Below are 17,323 nucleotides of genomic sequence, written 5' to 3' on the forward strand. Positions count from 1 at the left end.
GTCAACATTCCACGATAAAGGCATGTTCAAATCTCTCCGTTATTGGCGGATACGGCATCCCCTGCGTCAATCAGGAAAAGATGTGGTTAAAGCCTATGGAAAATGTGGGCCTGCAGGAAAATCCTTACTTCTCCCAGGCCTGCATCTCCACGTCGAAGGCGTGAAATAAACAACCCATGGATAGATCGTAGCTAGCGAAAGAAAAAACATGTTCGCCTTTGCCATTCGCCAACATCCATTCAATTGCACGCTTGTATATAATCATGTTGGAAGTGTCTCTCTGAACGACCTAATTATACCGTCTCCAAGGCTGCTAGGGGGAATACACAGATCGTAAGACCTACATACCAGTTTGCATTTAGCTCAGAACCCGTTGGGCTGCTCTGCTGCTCCGAGAACTTCCATGCATATCTGATCCAGGAGCAAATCCCCGCCTGTGATCATAGCATGTGCGACGATCATCGAAGCCATTGAACAGTCTTCCAACTCTCCTCCACCTGATACTCAGTTCAACCCCGCGATCAGAATCGTCCGGATGCTACGATAACCCCTGAGCAGTAGAATTGGCCGATTTAAAAGGTCCTGAGACAGGCGACTCTTGCAAGCACCCTGTATGAAACCAGAACAACTCCTTCGCCAGCAGCCATCCTGACACTCCATCTAGGTCCCTACATCCTCATACCCATGGGCCTCCTCAGCGCCCTGGTCGTGGTGCTCACACTACAGACCCCTGTGGTATCATCCGCCAGCCTCACCTCCTATGTGAACCTCTTGTAAGTCTTCCCATCGTCCAACACCACCCACTCTAACCGTCGACGACAGCACTGGCACCGAAAGTGGCGGTAACAATTTCCCCGGCGTCGCCCGCCCCTTTGGCATGGTCAAGCTAGGCCCGGACCTGTCCAGTCCCGGAACAGACGCCTACTCGGGGTATCTACCCAACGGCGACTTCTCCGGCTTCAGCATGATGCATGAGCAAGGGACCGGCGGCGCCCCCAAGTACGGCACCGTCTCGCAGCTACCGCTGCTGGGCAACATCTCCCAGCCGCTGTCGAACCACACGGTGGGCCGCGCAGGCGCAGACGAGGCGTCCGTCGGATCTTATAGAGCTCGCACGGCCCAGGGTGTTACCGTCGAGCTGGCAGCTACCGCCCATGCCGGTATCTACCGGTATACGTTTCCTACAGGGCGTATAGGCAACGTGCTTGTCGATGTTTCGCATGTACTGCCCTCGTTCCGTGGGCAGGGCCTCAGTCAGGCGTATAAGGGCGGGCAATTTGACATCTTCCCGGACGGCCATTACGAAGGCCACGGCGTATATGACAACGGATGGAATCGGTCCCCCGACTGGACGATCTATTTCTGTAAGGACCCTCGGCCACCATGGCGCTCCAATACATCGTCCACTGACCCCTAAAGGCGGCCATTTTGACGCATCACCCCTCAGCAACAAAACATACCAGGCCACCGACTCGACCGGCAGCGTCGAACAGCCCAGCGGGTCAGCCACTTCTACGCAGGGCACTCTCCGTATCGGCGGTCTATTCAGCTTCCAGGATGCAGTGGTCACCTCGCGCGTCGGCATATCCTGGATCTCGACTGCCAAAGCATGTCAGAACGTCGCGGACGAAATCCCCGCCGACACCGACATCGAGTCCGTCGTGCGCGATGCTCAGTCCGAATGGGAATCCAAGGTCCTATCCAAGGTCACCACCAGCAGCACCAACGAGACCAGCCTCTCCCTACTCTACACCTCCCTCTACTTCATGCACCTGATGCCGACCAACCAAACCGGCGAGAACCCCAGCTGGACGTCATCTGAACCGTACTACCAGGACATCTTCACCTTCTGGGTACCTCCCCTGCCTTACCCAACCCCATACAGCACTAACCTCACCAGGACCTCTTCCGCTGCTCCACCGCACTAATGCACATCCTCCAGCCAGCCGCCTACGAGGAACTGCTCCGCTCGCTCATCGACACCTGGCGTTTCGAGGGCTACCTTCCGGACGCGCGGTCCTCGAACTACAACGGCCGCACACAGGGCGGCTCCAACGCGGACAACATCCTCGCGGACGCCTATGTCAAGGGCGTGCGCGGCGCCATCGACTGGGCCGACGGGTTCCAGGCGATGGTCCAGGACGCCGAGGTCGTGCCGGCCAACCAGCCGGTTGACCCGATGGCGCCGGACTCATCGACCAAGGAAGGCCGCGGCGCGCTGCCCGACTGGCTCAGTCTGGGGTTCATCACGCCGCGGTTCACGCGGGCCGTGTCGCGCGCCGTCGAGTACGCCGCCAACGATTTCGGCCTCTACCAAGTGGCGCGGGGGCTGGGCCGGGCCGACGATGCGAGGAAGTATCTTGCGCGGGCGCGCAACTGGCGCCACCACTGGAACGGGAATCAGACGTCACTGGGGTTTGCTGGGTTTGTGGTCCCGCGTGATCAGCAGAGCGGGTTCGTCGAGATCGATCCCGTCACGAGTAGTGGCTACTGGGGGGATCCGTTCTACGAGGCTAGCTCGTGGGCGTATTCGTGGACGAGCGTGCATGATATGGCGGAGACGATCGAGATGATGGGCGGCGTCGACACAGCGCGGCAGAGGCTGGATACGATGTTCACAGACGGCGCCGGCGGCGTGTCTGGGACGCTGTTTGACGCCACAAATGAACCGTGAGTCGCTGTATGGGAGTTGGTTTAACTGTGTGCTGATGGTCGGTCTAGGATGTTCAACCTGCCGTATCTCTACCACTACCTGGGCCAGCAGGACCAGTCGGTCTCGCGAGCCCGACGCGTCGCCAAATCGAGCTACAACCCTGGACGAGCGGGACTCCCGGGGAACAGCGATTCTGGAGCCATGCAGACCTGGCTGCTATGGAACATGATTGGGCTATACCCCATCACGGGCCAGACGACGTTCCTGATTCACTCCCCGTGGTTTGACCAGCTGACCATTCAGCTAGAAGACGGCAAGAAGCTCGAAGTCACGGCCACAGGTGGTGACGGCAATGGCGATAGCAACATACATGTCCAGCGGCTGCGTCTAAATGGACAAGACTGGAGGAAGAATTGGCTGACCTGGGACGATGTCTTCGCCGAAGGAGGCACGTTGGAATTCGAGTTGGGGGCAAATCCAAGTGGCTGGTTCACCGGGGAATTGCCCCCCAGCCCGGCATCGTAATAGGGCTCGGGCCTTGCTGATGAGCGTCTGTACATAGAATTCTCGCTTAGCTAGCGACAGTAAATAGAGTGTTGCCGTGAAGGATACCCGAGCCGAGCAGAAGCCGAAACCTGATACTCTCATTAACTTCAGACAAACAAAGGATATCGCCAGAATTCAGCCCTTTCTCGGAAAAGGACCGTCACGATCATAGTAAAGTGTGATTAAAGACGAATCAACCTGACCCATCCCGCACACTCATCCATAGCGGTCGGCCGCCACATCTTCCAATATAAGCTCCACCGAGTCAGTATGATGGAGCCGAATGACAGGGCATGTCGATCATAAGCTGAACCCAATTTCGATATTGCCTGCCGATCTTCTTGTCTAGAATCGATCGTGCGTTTCGGGATTTTCGACGGCATCTGGGAAAAAGAAGATGGGAAACCAAAACAAACCACCGAGTCATAAGGCTAATTGAACATTCTGCCTCAAAATTAAAGAAGCTTTGGTTACGCTTTCATCCTTGCCGCTGGCATGGTAGCGTGGAGGATAATCTGGCAAAGGGACCCTAGCATGATTGATCACATTTGTCCGCATAGTGCTGTGTATAATTCTGTACGATGCAGTCACCCCTGGATCTGAGATCACATCAGCAAGGCAGGCGAATCAGATCAGATGTAAGATGCACACCAGCTGAACTACCCAAAACACAATGGGTGGGATCATATTCTATGACCCAGTCAGGAAATTCACGTAAACAAATCCCTTCCAACCCCATGCGTCTTACGGCACCGCTTGCCAAGAGAACCTAAACATCAGATCTGCTAACCGAGCTTCCAGAACCTGCTGATCATGGGCTCCTGATGGTGTCCGTAGTGGAGACGGCTCTCCGGATTATGATAGTCCCATCGGCGGTCTCGACACTACGATCTTGGAGAAGGGGTACACCTCTGGTAGATTATTCGCTGCAAAGTATAATGAAGTAGTTACCACAATCCAACGGTACTTCAGTGATAGGGCTGGTTGTGAGAGAGACGTTGGAGTGTCATCAATTGCTCGCACGCGAAGGGCCAAATTCCCCGAGTGAAGGGAAACGGATCGGCAAGTGAGACAATGAACCATTAGTACTATTAAAAGCAATTTGAACCATGCATGGACATAAGCGTGGTGCCTAAATGTCGGGGTACTATCAAAGTATCCCTCGCGTCGCCGCGGCACTTCCGACAAGGGACCTGCATGAACAGACGCAAGGTTCACAAACCATGGACTTCTTGCATGCTCCTGCAGACAGACGCTGGACGGCAGAAAACATCGGCCCTCATGGATGGGACAGCCGCCACCCGGCTTGGTATCGACGCCAATGTCCCTGGTGCTGAGATCATGATACTGTCCGCCGGCACAACTGGGTGGTGGCGCCTGTCAGTCCGTAGGTTATACACTCGACGGAGCATGAAACGAGATGGACGAGATTATGGCGGCTTCGAATTAACGCCCCCTTCAGCCCACGGCTTTGGCATGGCCCGTGCTATGATAAGATTAAAAGTAGATCACAATAGATCCTGGACAATCCCGGCTGAGGCACATCCTCTGCTATTATCGATACCCCTGGAAAGCTGGGCTCGGATTTGCGTCCCTGGCCTTTGCACGACTGTTTACGGTTTGCTGCAATGATATGTCCTGCCTTCAGATGATCGTCGCGGTCCTGGGATCGACTCTGCACTGATCCTGTAGGTCGTACCCACACCAGGCCCATGGACATAGTGGACTGTCTCGATGAGATTGACCCGCACAATAGCCAGCCTGCTGGCCAGCAGTGAAGCATCAGATTGGGATGGCAAAATAGGAAGATCCCTCTGGACCAAGGGCTATAAAGAGCCCTCGAATCACCCGGTCCAGAGGGTCTTTTCTTTCTCCATTCAGCAGCAAAAGCATCAATCTCTGTTCGCTTCTCACTCTCGTCACTCTTTGCGGCTTTCCTGTCAGCATTTTCTCACCTTATCCACTCTTTACCTAATCTTTAATTCTTCCAACTCTTCCACCATGAAGGTCACCCTGGTCACTTTCGCCACCCTGATGGCTGCTGCCATGGCTGCCCCCGCCGCCCACTCCGGCAAAAATGGCCTGAGCCAGTACAACAACGGGGAAAGCGATGGCTCCATCTTCAACCCCACCGATATCACCGGTGGCATGCCTGGTTTCCCTCACTTCCGCAACATCCGCGACAAGGCCCTTGCCATCCAGGGCCAGAATGGCGAGAACATTTACATTGAGCTGGACCCCGAGTACGAGCATATCCTCACCAGACTCAGATATGGCGATTACCACAAGCCTTGCGGCCGGGTGATCAAGTCCGGTGGTAGCATCGATGGCCTATTGGGAGGCCTGCTCCGTCCCGTCACTCGCCTTATCACCTGCCTTGGGAATGATGTTGATAACCTGCTCATCGAGCTCGATGAGGCCGTCGAGAATCTCCTCGATGGTGCCCTCCCTGATCCGCACCACTCCATCGGCCACGTCTATCAGCCTCATACTTTCCAGGGAGTGGACCTGAACAGCGGTCTCCCCAGTGACAGCCACAGTGATAGCGGCAGCGGCCTCACAATCCGCGGAGACATCACAAGCAACGTCAACAACGACGTCAGCTTCATGAAGTTTGAAGACATTCCCGAGAAAATCCGCCATGAGCACAACCTCCAGCCCCTGGAAGCTGGCCGCTTCGACCACCTCCCCCGCTTCACCCTCCAACATGACGGCTGCATCAAGCACCCCGATGGCCGTCTCATCTGCGATGTTGGCAACGAACTCGGCAACCTGCTCAAGGTCACCGGCCCCAACGGTGAACAGCTCCTGGTCGATGTCGGCCGTAACGTTGATGACTTGCTCAGTGGCCTTGGTCTCGGCATCCTTGGTAAGCCCGTTGGCAACCTTGTTGCCGGCGTGGGTGGCCTCCTTGGCGGTCTTCTGTCCAGCTTGGGTGATCTTGTCTCGGGTCTTCTGTGCACCGTCGATGATACTCTGGGCGACCTCCTCCTCAATCTTACTCCTACCCTGGATGGCGTTCTCGGCGACCTTCCTCTGGTCGGCAACCTCCACCTTGCTGGTGTCCTTGAGGGCGTTACGGATGCTCTTTAAATGCATGCGTGGTGATGCGTTTCCGTGCACTCAGCAGCGTTCGGCAATTGACGCCATGGTAGTATAGACGCTGTGAGCGTCCTGCTGGTGCATTGTTACCCCATGTGAATAGATGCAATGCTATTCATGTACATAATACACCACCACCACATACTGCTTGCGACTGATTCGGGTCTGTATGAAGATTTGCTTTCTCTCTGGCGTCTGATGTTATGGGATGTCATCTTTTTGAATGAGATCTTTTTTTTTATTCGAATACTGAATGGACTCTTCTGTAGACTTCATCTGCCTTTGTAGCGTAGTTGAGCCAATAATCCCAGCCGTAGGGACTATTGAAAATAAGCACAATGTGTGGCTATAGCATTGTTTTTGCCCAGCAGCATGGGCTGTTCGGGCGTTTCAAAATTGATCCACTTACCCAGCAAGGCTTACCTGGTGTAGCGCTACCAGCGTCCTTGGGATAAGCTGAATGGAGCCACCCAATCCTAACTAGGAAGTACGGCCGGTTCTGTATCCACAGACCCCCATCCTCCCTGTAAGATCCTTGAGCTTATATGTACTGGGTATTGAAGAAACACCAATTCCAAACACCGAAAGACATTGAACATGTGGGAACTGATATCCGAACGTTGCATGCCAATCTTCTGGTGCGCTAAAGCTAGTCGCTCCATATCAGAGATTTCCAGGTAGCGTTTCAGATTGTCTCATCAGTGACGGACCGTATATAATGGCCTGGAATCTCAGGGGTCATCCTGAGCCAGCTCTGGTCAAACAATGCATCTTACCGCGCCATCGCTCCTCTCATTCATAAGCCTGGTGTCTCTCGCCGCGGCGCGGCTCTCTGGCTCCGTCGGGCCACTGACATCGGCGTCCAGCAAGGCCGCCACCAAGACATGCAACGTCCTGGACTACGGCGCTGCAGCAGACAAGACCACTGACTTGGGTGCACCGCTGACATCTGCCTTTGCAGACTGCAAGACCGGCGGGCTGGTTTACGTCCCGCCCGGAGACTATGCGCTCGAATCCTGGGCACGACTGAGCGGTGGCCAGGCGTGGGCGCTGCAAATCGACGGGATCATCTACCGGACAGGCACAGATGGCGGGAATATGATCTATATCGAGCATTGCAGCGACTTTGAGCTGTTCAGCAGCACGTCTTCCGGAGCGATGCAGGGTCTGGGGTATGAGTTCCATGCCGACGACAACTGGAGCGGACCGCGGCTGTTGCGGTTGTACGACGTTTCGGATTTTGCGCTGCATGACTTAATCCTGGTGGACTCGCCGTCGTTCCATCTGTCGCTGGATACGTGCACCAATGGGGAGGTGTATAATATGGCGATCCGGGGCGGCAACCATGGAGCGTTGGATGGAGTCGATGTTTGGAGTACGAATATCTGGGTCCACGACGTGGAGGTGACCAACAAGGATGAGTGTGTTACGGTCAAGGTATGTCCCGTGCCAATTGTCAGTGAATGGGGGATTGATGAGTAGTAGAGCCCGGCTCAGAACATTCTGGTGGAGAACATCTACTGCAACTGGAGCGGTGGATGCGGCATGGGGTCTCTTGGAGCCGACACCAACATCAGCGACATCACCTACCGGAATGTCTACACGTGGAACTCGAACAACATGATGCTAGTCAAGAGCAACGGGGGGAGTGGAACGGTGTCCAACGTTGTTTTGGAGAACTTTATCGGTGAGCAGCGATCCTTCCAGTGGGTTTGCCCTACGGCTAACGATCCAGGCCATGGAAATGCCTACTCTCTTGACATTGACAGCGCATGGAGCAGCATGAGCACGCAGTCTGGCGACGGAGTCGAATTCAGCAACTTCACAATCCGCAATTGGAAAGGCACGGAAGCGAATGGGGCACAGCGAGGACCGGTTAAGATCCTCTGTCCAGACGGGACGCCATGCTACGATATCGACATCGAAGACTTTGCAATGTGGACAGAAGAGGGCGATGAGCAGTGGTACGTGTGTCAGAGTGCGTTTGGATCTGGCTTCTGCCTGCAGTCCGGGGTGGATTACGCCGCGTACGAGGCGACCACCACGACAGCCACCAGGGCTCCGTCGGGGTTCTCTGCGCCGACGATGGCGTCGGACCTCACTAAGGATTTCGGGAGCACGGTCTCGATTCCCATCCCCACGATCCCTACGTCGTTCTACCCCGGCGCGACGCCGTACAGCGCCCTGATGAGGAAGTCGTCGACTGATGGGAGCTTTGCAAGCACGGGAGCTAGTTTAGCTCGATCAACTTCGCCGAGTGTAGCTGCGTCAAGGACGTCTGAAGTTGCAAGTGCTGCGAGTGCTGCGGCTGGGGTGGAGGGATGTGCAGCGAATTGGGAACTCGGACACGGACATGGAGATCGACATGGACATGGACATGGACATGGATATTAGTGTAGTGCAGATATCTGGATAATATCAGGATGATGCAGGGAAGTAAGTGTTGGGAGAAAAGCAGGGAAGAGAAGGAAACGTTGAGGGGGCGTGACATCACATGTTCTCCTCCCCGCAGTTACTGCATGCAGTCATCATCCAACGTCCAAACAACATCTCTCGATAACCTCAAGCTCTCTTCCATTTCACTCCTGTAACTCTTCTCCTACATCTTTCGACCGTCGTCCACTCCTCAATGGCCTCCTCCCAGGCCACAAACCCCCCCGACGGCACCGGTACCTGTTTAGCCCTATCTCCATCGCTACGGTTCAGGAACAAGCTAACACCGTCCAGGGGTCATCCAGCTCGATCCATGGCTGGAACCATTCCGTGATGCCCTGCGACAGCGTTATGCGCTTGTCGAAGGTTGGATCAAGACCATCGACGACACTGAAGGCGGATTGGACCAATTCAGCCGGGTACCCATCCATCGTCACAGCTACAGAGCTCTCCATCTGACTCCCCTAGGGCTACGAGAAGTTCGGCCTCAACGTCAACGCCAACGGCGACATCACCTACCGCGAATGGGCTCCCAATGCGGTGGAAGCCTCCCTCGTGGGCGACTTCAGTACGTATCCTATACTCCCCAACACCATACACATCGCCAATAACACATCCAGACAATTGGGACGCAACGGCCCATCCCATGACGAAGAACAACTTCGGCGTATGGGAGCTCACAATTCCCGCGACAAACGGCCAGCCCGTCATCCCGCACGACAGTAAGATCAAGATCACCATGGTGACGCCATCTGGCGAACGCCTCTATCGCATCCCCGCCTGGATCAAACGCGCGGTGCAGGACCTCTCCGTATCACCGACATACGACTCGGTCTTCTGGAACCCGCCAGCCGACCAGCAGTACCACTTCCGACACGCACGACCCCCGAAGCCGCAGAGCCTGCGCATCTACGAAGCGCACGTCGGCATCTCGTCGCCCGACACCCGCGTCGCCACTTACGGCGAGTTCACGACGACCATGCTGCCGCGCATCCACGCGCTCGGCTACAACGCCATCCAGCTGATGGCCGTTATGGAGCACGCCTACTACGCCAGCTTCGGCTACCAGGTGAACAACTTCTTCGCGGCGAGCAGCCGCTACGGCACGCCCGAAGGGCTTAAGGAGCTCGTCGACACCGCACACGGGCTCGGCCTCGTCGTCCTCCTCGACGTCGTCCACAGCCACGCCTCCAAGAACGTCCTCGACGGCCTGAACTGCTTCGACGGCTCCGACCACCTGTACTTTCACGAGGGGGCGCGCGGCCGCCACGACCTCTGGGATAGTCGCCTGTTCAACTTTGGCAGCCACGAGGTGCTGCGCTTCCTGCTGAGCAACCTGCGCTTCTGGATGGAAGAGTACCGCTTCGACGGCTTCCGCTTTGACGGCGTCACCAGCATGCTGTACACCCATCACGGCATTGGCACGTACGTTTCCCTTTTCTCTCTCTCTCTCTCTCTCCCCCCCTCCCCAGTCTCAATCAACGGCGCAACGCAGCGAGCTAACCAGCCAAACAGCGGCTTCTCCGGCAACTACCACGAGTACTTCGGCCCGTCCGTCGACGCCGAAGGCGTCATGTATCTCACGCTCGCAAACGAGATGCTTCACCGGCTCTACCCCAACTGCATCACCGTCGCCGAGGACGTATCCGGCATGCCAGCGCTATGTCTCCCGCACGCACAGGGCGGAGTAGGCTTCGACTACCGGCTCGGCATGGCCATCCCGGACATGTACATCAAGCTGTTGAAGGAGAAGTCCGACGACGAATGGGACATGGGCAACCTGGCCTTCACGCTGACGAACCGTCGATATGGCGAGAAGACGATCGCCTACGCCGAGAGCCACGACCAAGCGTGAGCCCCTCTCTCTCTCTCTCTCTCTCTCTCTCTCTCTCTCTCTATTCCCTGCTAACGTATACAGCCTCGTCGGCGACAAAACGCTCATGATGTGGCTCTGCGACAAGGAAATGTACACCAACATGTCGATCCTGACGCCGCTGACGCCGACCATCGCGCGCGGCATGGCACTGCACAAGATGATCCGGCTGATCACGCACGCACTCGGCGGCGAGGGCTACCTCAACTTCGAGGGCAACGAGTTCGGCCACCCGGAGTGGCTGGATTTCCCGCGGGCCGGGAACGCCAACTCGTTCTGGTACGCGCGCCGCCAGCTCAACCTGACGACGGACCCGCTGCTGCGCTACGGCCAGCTGGCCGCGTTCGACGCCGCCATGCAGCACACCGAGGCCCGCTACGGCTGGCTGCATGCGGAGCCCGCCTACGTCAGCCTCAAGCACGAGGGCGACAAGGTCGTCGCCTTCGAGCGCGCCGGCCTGCTCTTCGTCTTCAACTTCCACCCGGTCGAGAGCTTCACCGATTACCGCCTCGGCGTCGACGTCGCCGGCACCTATCGCATCGTGCTGGATACCGACGAGGAGCGCTTCGGCGGCTTTGCGCGGAACCGCGCCGACACGCGCTTCTTCACGACCGACCTGGAGTGGAATGGCCGGCGGAACTATGTGCAGGTGTATCTGCCGAGTCGGACGGCGGTGGTGTTGGCGTTGGAGGAGACGTTGGAAGGGGTAAATAGTTGAAGAACACTTTTGATACATCATGTTATTTTGTTACAAGCGTACAAATACTACGAACGTACAAGAGATGTATTCCAGCCCCGGGGTATCAGGCTGAAGGTCATTTTAACCTACTTACATGAGCACATAGTGTAACACAGCCGACGGACGACGCGTCGACTTCAGGGAGGCAGTGCTCTTTTCCAGGCTCTCTCTTGAATGGATTGGATATCTCCTTTCGTTCAACTCCCTTTTCTTGATTCGAGTACTGTACACGGATCGACAGAAAACGGAACACTGCCGAAAGGAAGTCCAAAATCTAAACAAAAGAGAAAACGGCAAGGGAAAAGGGCGCTTGGAAACAACAATATTACATTTAGGCCTTGTTCTCCAGCTCGGCCAACATCTTCTCACCCTTGGCACGGGCAGACTCGAAGTCACCAACCATGTAGAAGGCACCTATCACCAGATTAGCGGGGGGGTTGTTGCGACAGGAAAAGAGGCGCAGAAAGGAAACTTACCCTCAGGGAGGTCATCACCGTCACCGTTGATGATCTGCTTGAAGGAGCGGATGGTGTCCTTCAGGTCGACCAGCTTACCCTCGATACCAGTGAAGACCTGGGCGACAGTGAAAGGCTGGCTCAGGAAACGCTGGAGCTTACGGGCACGCTCGACGGTGAGCTTGTCGGCCTCGGAGAGTTCGTCCATACCCAGAATGGCAATGATATCCTGGAGGGACTTGTACTCCTGGAGCATCTGCTGGACACGGGTGGCGGTGTCGTAGTGCTCCTGGCCGACAATACGGGCGTCGAGCATACGGGACTTGGAGTCGAGAGGGTCGACGGCCGGGTAGATACCCAACTCGGAGATACCACGGGACAGGACAGTGGTGGCGTCCAAGTGAGCGAAGGTGGTGGCGGGAGCAGGGTCAGTCAGATCGTCAGCGGGCACGTAGACGGCCTGGACGGAGGTAATGGAACCCTTGGTGGTGGTGGTAATACGCTCCTGCATACCACCCATGTCGATGGCCAGGGTGGGCTGGTAACCGACGGCGGAGGGGATACGACCCAGCAGGGCGGACACCTCAGAACCGGCCTGGGTGAAACGGAAGATGTTGTCGATGAAGAGAAGCACATCCTGACCCTCCTGGTCACGGAAGTACTCGGCGATGGTGAGACCGGTCAGGGCGACACGGGCACGGGCACCGGGGGGCTCGTTCATCTGACCGAAGACGAGAGACACCTTGGAGTCACCGTCGAGCTGGATGACACCGGTCTCCTGCATTTCGTGGTAGAGATCGTTACCCTCACGGGTACGCTCACCGACACCACAGAAGACGGAGTAACCACCGTGAGCCTTGGCGATGTTGTTCTAAAAAAAAGACAGGTCAGAGAGGTGGTGAATGGGAAGCAAGGGAGGAGCGGACGACTTACGATCAGCTCCTGAATGAACACGGTCTTACCGACACCGGCACCACCGAAGAGACCAATCTTACCACCACGAGCGTAGGGGGCAAGGAGATCGACGACCTTGATACCGGTCACCAGAATCTCGGCCTCGGTGGACTGCTCGGTGAACGGGGGAGGCTCAGCGTGGATGGGGAGGTGGGTGGTGGCCTTGACGGGACCACGCTCGTCAATGGGGTCACCAGTGACGTTCAGGATACGGCCCAGGGTGCCGGGGCCGACGGGGATGGTGATGGGGGCACCAGTGTCGCGGGCGGCAGCACCACGGGTCAGACCCTCGGTACCTATAATGGGGGGGGAGCGGTTAGGACACGTAAAGGGAAGCGGTGAGACCCGCCGGGAGGGAACAGGAAAAAATCAACTTACCATCCATAGCAATAGTACGGACGACATTCTCACCCAGATGTTGCTAAAGGCGTGTTAGTATTGGGATGACATCGACAGAAGGAGCTTCAGGAGCTCCTGGAGTACATACGGAAACCTCCAGGACGAGCTTCTGGCCGTTGTTGTCGGTCTCAATGGCGTTGAGAATGGCAGGGAGCTTCTCACCCTCGAACTTCACTACAGGCGACAGTCAGAGAAAGATGTTGGAGGCCAAGACGCGGTCGGAGAGGGTGGTTGGGGGATGGTATCGAGGCCCGGAAAAGATTTTCGCGTAGGGCCGGGAAGGCAGGGATTTTCCTCTCCTGGAAGATCGGGGGAGACCACATACCGTCGACGACGGCACCGATGACCTGGTGAATCTTGCCGACGGTGGAATCGGTGCTGGCGAAACGGGCCAGAGAAGGGAGGCCATTGAGCTTGGAGGGAAGGGCGCGACGGGCGACGGAGGGTCGGGCAAAAGCAGCCCTCCCGAAGGTCCGGGCGAGACCGCTAGGTAGGTTAGAAGGATGAAAGAGATAAAAAGGGAAACAAAGAAGAGAGAGAGAAAGAGAGCGAGAGGGGAAGGGGAAGATAGAACATACCTCTTGAACATGATGACGGTGTTAGAGCGAGATGGGGGATAGAAGAGGTGTAGGGGAGAAGGAGGAGAGAGAGAGGGAGAGGGAGAGGGAGAGGAGAAGAGGAGGTGACGGGGAGAGCGAGAGAAGGAAGAAGGGAGAGCGAGTCCGGCTTAGCCTTTCCGGGGGGGTTTTGCCGACGATCCCGTGATGTGCCGACACCGTCTCTCTTCTGTTTACCTCTTCTCTTCTCTTGTTGTATGAGGATGCATAGGGAGTATAGTTATGGTTATAGCTGCAGCTACTCGGATTATTATGTTGAGTTTAGATTATTGTTTTATCGTTTTTTGTTGACGATGGAGTTGAGGTACTAGGGACTAGGAGTAGAGGGAGGGAGGCACATTGCTAACGACAAAACAATGAATTAATTCGTACAGTATAATAACACCTATAGTATAATTCCTACTTAGATAGTTCGAATAAATACACAGGAGACAGCATCAAAGAGTTAAGATCATGAATCCCCAAATATCATGACTATCATCAATAACATGGTTGCCCCGACACTCTTCCGGCTGCGTCCGCTCTTCGGACAGAAAAATCTGCGGTATTATTACCCTCTCATACACAACCTCATCCGCCCCAGCATCCAATTCTGATCAGTCCACCTGTATACCTAATGAACAATTCCACAATTCGTATTTCCCTACGCCAGAGGAGAATCCCCATCGACCTCCCAACACTTACCGTGGAGCTCTCGCTGGTGGAATCCTCTAGCCGTTCACCCGTGGACGTCATTACCCGGTATCCCTGTATCTGTAACATCCGTCCGTCTCAGATCAACAGAGCCATACCTGAGGCACCAGACCGAATCACGAACCTACCTAGTCCTTGCTACGTAGGTTCCAGGACATTTTACCACATCTACACATGAAGACAAGTACCAGATACAAGAATACTACCAACTACAAAAGAGATACATCGATTATTGCACAGTACGAGATACACGGTCTTTTGGTCAAACGGACGTGGACAAACAATAAGACACAGGCGAAAGGAAGTAACTGTCCACCGGAGGAATCAAGCATCATCCACCACCAGGGAGCTTCATTGAGGCGTCAGACCGGCCCGACGAGGAGCAGGAGCGAACAAGCCGGTGATCCGACCCAGGCATCAGATCAACCGTCAACCGTCCATCCCTCTCCGTTCAGCACAGCCCGCGCCAGAATCCCAAATCCCATCTATTGCTTCTCGGCAGGAGGGCTCTGGACAAAGCCCTGGCCCTCGTAACCCTCGGCACTGACGCCGTAGATCGGGTTGATCTTCTCACTCTGTAAAACAAATCCATCAGCATCAATTCGGCACAATCCAACCCCATCTGGGACCGGAATCGTCTCCAGGACCCGTTACTTACCTTGGCGTATTCGTTGCTGGCCTCCTGCCACTCCTTGGACATGGTCTTCGGCTGGGGCTTAGCGAACAGGTGGATGGCGTAGAAGAGAGCGACCGAGACGGCGGTGAGCTGAGCGACCTTGGCGAAGACACGCAGACCCTCGCCCTTGGGGGCCTGAGCCCGGGGGCCGTGGGGACCAAAGGCAATGTAGTAGGCTGGAGGGGGAGAGGGTCAGCCGAGGACGAAGAGAAAAATCTCGAAGGAGGTGACGAGGGGGGGGGGAGAGAAAAAGTAAAAAGAGAAAGGAAGCAACCTACCAGCCTTCTTCTCCTGGAGAGTCATCTGGTGCCAGTCCACCTTCATGCGATCACGCAGCTGCATCCACAGCTCGGCCTGCTCCTGAGGGGGCATGGCCTCCCAGCGCTTCTCGATGCCGGCAAGTGTGGGATTGGCGATGGCGTGGTCGGAGGCGGCGCGAGTCTGCTGAGGAGCGGCGGCCATCTTCTCCGTCTGCGGACGGGCATTCAGGCAGGCCATTGGGGCCGACGCCGTGCGGTAGGAGCGCAGGGCCGTGGTGGGCAGGGCCGAGCTGCGAGCAGCGGCTCTGGTGACGGAACGGGAGAACATGATGGGAAGGACGGCGAAAAACGAACAATTGAGTTAGGGAAAGAGACTCTCCAGGCACAAGAGAGGGGATTCCTCAAGACGGAGGACGAGATCGGGGTGGTGGGAGGGGGGTGGGAGACCGAGACTTGCGATGGAGGAGGCAGAGACGACGTCCGGCGGTTGGTTTGAGGTGGGAAGTTCGAGGGTCGGGACGGGTTAGCTTAGTCCGTTTTGGCGGGGCGCTGATTGGCCGACGGGGTCGGAGTAGGTAATCAGCCCATTCCGCTTGCTTCAAGTTGTCCGTTCGGGTAAATAAGGTCACTACTGCCAGTGTAGGTACAGACTGCTAGCTGCTCTACATTCCCTCTATAACTACTCGTAACGAACTCATATTGAAGCTACAATGCAGAAAGCATGTCCAATTTATTCCGTTCCGAAGCGAGTCGCCTTCTGCAATCCACAGGCAGGCACGACTCTCAGGCAGCTCCTGGCCCGGACCCAGCCGGTCGCCGTCCTCTATTTACCGGCCTTACCACCGCTGGCCTCCTTCAGCACAGTGTTCCACTCAATATCGCCTTTGTCGTCGGCTTGGATGGAGGTGTGGATGTTGAGGGCGTTCCGGAGGTTCTCCCGAGTGCTGGCGTAGATCATGGACCACTAATCCGTCAGTCAGTCAAGACGTCTCTCGCTCTTGGGTAGGCCGCCGGGACGTACCAAGGTAGGGGTGCCGGTAGGAACCCAGGAGATGAACATGATCTTGCTTCTGTCGACGGGTCAGTCACCACTCTCCTGCCGATCCCCGGAACGCAGGAAAGCAAGACCTACCTCTGACCCTCGCCAGAATCCCACTCGACATCATAGACGGCATAGCGGGGGGCGGGTTTACCGTTGGCGTCTTTGGCGGCTTCGAGCTTCGTACGGAAAGCCTCATAGTCCTTCTCGGTGGACGCCTCGTCGAGGACGACGCTCTTCTTGTCGTCGGAGATCTTGAAGATGATGAACTTGATCTTGTCGCCCTTGTTATCACCGCTCATGCGGAAGGCGTTGAATGTGGTCATGCATTCATCGGCAATGGAGACACTGGAGGCGATCTATCATTAGTCTGTTGGGGAGTCTGGCGAATGGCTCTCGGCGGGGACGACATCGACATACCCAGAGGCGAGCTGTACACAAACAAACCCATCAGCACGGTCCAACCGAAGAGATCTAGAGAGGTATCAACAAGAGACTGCACGTACCGACATGATGGCGGGTGATTCGAGATCCGACAAACGGGGGAGAAGATCTGGATTGGCACGCGATTAGTTTGGGCTTACTTGTCCCGATTCCCGGTCGATGGGTCGTCAGAACAGCCGGCCCACGATCTGAATTGCGGGACCGAGACGAATCGAACAGAGGACGACCTCGGGGAGAAGAGGACGGCGAGGAACGACTCACTGTGAGAGATGAGGGGGCGGAAGAGACAGAGAGGGGGAGAGAGAGGAGGGGAAAGTGGGAAAAGGAACAGAAACAAGAACGGTAGAGAGCGAGAGATATTGAGGGGCAAGAGGTACGGGCGGTGCGCTCATCGACCTCTGGCGGCGACACGTGACCTCCCCTCATTCAGGGGTTGTTGC

The 17,323-nt window shown here is 56.2% G+C and overlaps 7 protein-coding genes across 7 annotated transcripts; 4 read left to right on the top strand and 3 right to left on the bottom strand.

Annotated features, from left to right (window-relative positions):
* Nucleotides 1–684: 684 nt before the first annotated feature.
* On the top strand, nt 685–3,178 carry BDV59DRAFT_192196 (alpha-1,2-mannosidase family protein; the record flags this gene model as incomplete). Its single annotated transcript, XM_073692013.1, has 5 exons — nt 685–773; nt 823–1,364; nt 1,420–1,853; nt 1,901–2,670; nt 2,722–3,178. The coding sequence occupies 5 exons, from the start codon at nt 685–687 to the stop codon at nt 3,176–3,178; spliced, it is 2,292 nt and encodes a 763-aa protein (XP_073549497.1).
* A 2,022-nt stretch (nt 3,179–5,200) lies between these two features.
* Nucleotides 5,201–6,292, top strand: BDV59DRAFT_200549 (uncharacterized protein; the record flags this gene model as incomplete). The annotated part of the gene is made up of 1 exon (XM_073693612.1): nt 5,201–6,292. One exon carries the CDS (start codon nt 5,201–5,203, stop codon nt 6,290–6,292), a length of 1,092 nt encoding a protein of 363 aa, XP_073549498.1.
* Nucleotides 6,293–6,679: 387 nt separating this feature from the next.
* rhgB (putative extracellular rhamnogalacturonase) lies at nt 6,680–8,809 on the top strand. Its single transcript, XM_073687602.1, has 3 exons — nt 6,680–7,738; nt 7,787–7,988; nt 8,037–8,809. Exons 1-3 carry the CDS (start codon nt 7,067–7,069, stop codon nt 8,693–8,695), a joined length of 1,533 nt encoding a protein of 510 aa, XP_073549499.1. The 5' UTR covers nt 6,680–7,066; the 3' UTR covers nt 8,696–8,809.
* Nucleotides 8,810–8,845: 36 nt separating this feature from the next.
* BDV59DRAFT_174885 (1,4-alpha-glucan branching enzyme GLC3) lies at nt 8,846–11,385 on the top strand. The gene is made up of 6 exons (XM_073689153.1): nt 8,846–8,970; nt 9,029–9,153; nt 9,203–9,302; nt 9,355–10,159; nt 10,250–10,585; nt 10,653–11,385. The coding sequence occupies exons 1-6, from the start codon at nt 8,931–8,933 to the stop codon at nt 11,323–11,325; spliced, it is 2,079 nt and encodes a 692-aa protein (XP_073549500.1). The 5' UTR covers nt 8,846–8,930; the 3' UTR covers nt 11,326–11,385.
* On the bottom strand, nt 11,386–13,867 carry BDV59DRAFT_174887 (F1F0 ATP synthase subunit beta). The gene is made up of 6 exons (XM_073689154.1): nt 13,733–13,867; nt 13,480–13,640; nt 13,243–13,328; nt 13,134–13,176; nt 12,735–13,051; nt 11,386–12,672 (listed from the first exon to the last, which is right to left on the bottom strand). Exons 1-6 carry the CDS (start codon nt 13,741–13,743, stop codon nt 11,764–11,766), a joined length of 1,527 nt encoding a protein of 508 aa, XP_073549501.1. The 5' UTR covers nt 13,744–13,867; the 3' UTR covers nt 11,386–11,763.
* Nucleotides 13,868–14,668: 801 nt separating this feature from the next.
* On the bottom strand, nt 14,669–15,898 carry BDV59DRAFT_174890 (cytochrome c oxidase subunit IV family protein). Its single transcript, XM_073689155.1, has 3 exons — nt 15,419–15,898; nt 15,123–15,316; nt 14,669–15,039 (listed from the first exon to the last, which is right to left on the bottom strand). Exons 1-3 carry the CDS (start codon nt 15,726–15,728, stop codon nt 14,950–14,952), a joined length of 594 nt encoding a protein of 197 aa, XP_073549502.1. The 5' UTR covers nt 15,729–15,898; the 3' UTR covers nt 14,669–14,949.
* A 91-nt stretch (nt 15,899–15,989) lies between these two features.
* On the bottom strand, nt 15,990–17,057 carry BDV59DRAFT_163658 (actin-binding ADF family protein). Its single transcript, XM_073687603.1, has 5 exons — nt 16,946–17,057; nt 16,860–16,870; nt 16,533–16,787; nt 16,422–16,470; nt 15,990–16,364 (listed from the first exon to the last, which is right to left on the bottom strand). Exons 1-5 carry the CDS (start codon nt 16,949–16,951, stop codon nt 16,224–16,226), a joined length of 462 nt encoding a protein of 153 aa, XP_073549503.1. The 5' UTR covers nt 16,952–17,057; the 3' UTR covers nt 15,990–16,223.
* Between the last annotated feature and the right edge of the window lie 266 nt (nt 17,058–17,323).

The sequence above is a fragment of the Aspergillus ambiguus genome, assembly GCF_047715705.1.
Source record: "Aspergillus ambiguus strain CBS 117.58 unplaced genomic scaffold BDV59scaffold_9, whole genome shotgun sequence".
In the NCBI taxonomy this organism is placed as follows: domain Eukaryota; kingdom Fungi; phylum Ascomycota; class Eurotiomycetes; order Eurotiales; family Aspergillaceae; genus Aspergillus; species Aspergillus ambiguus.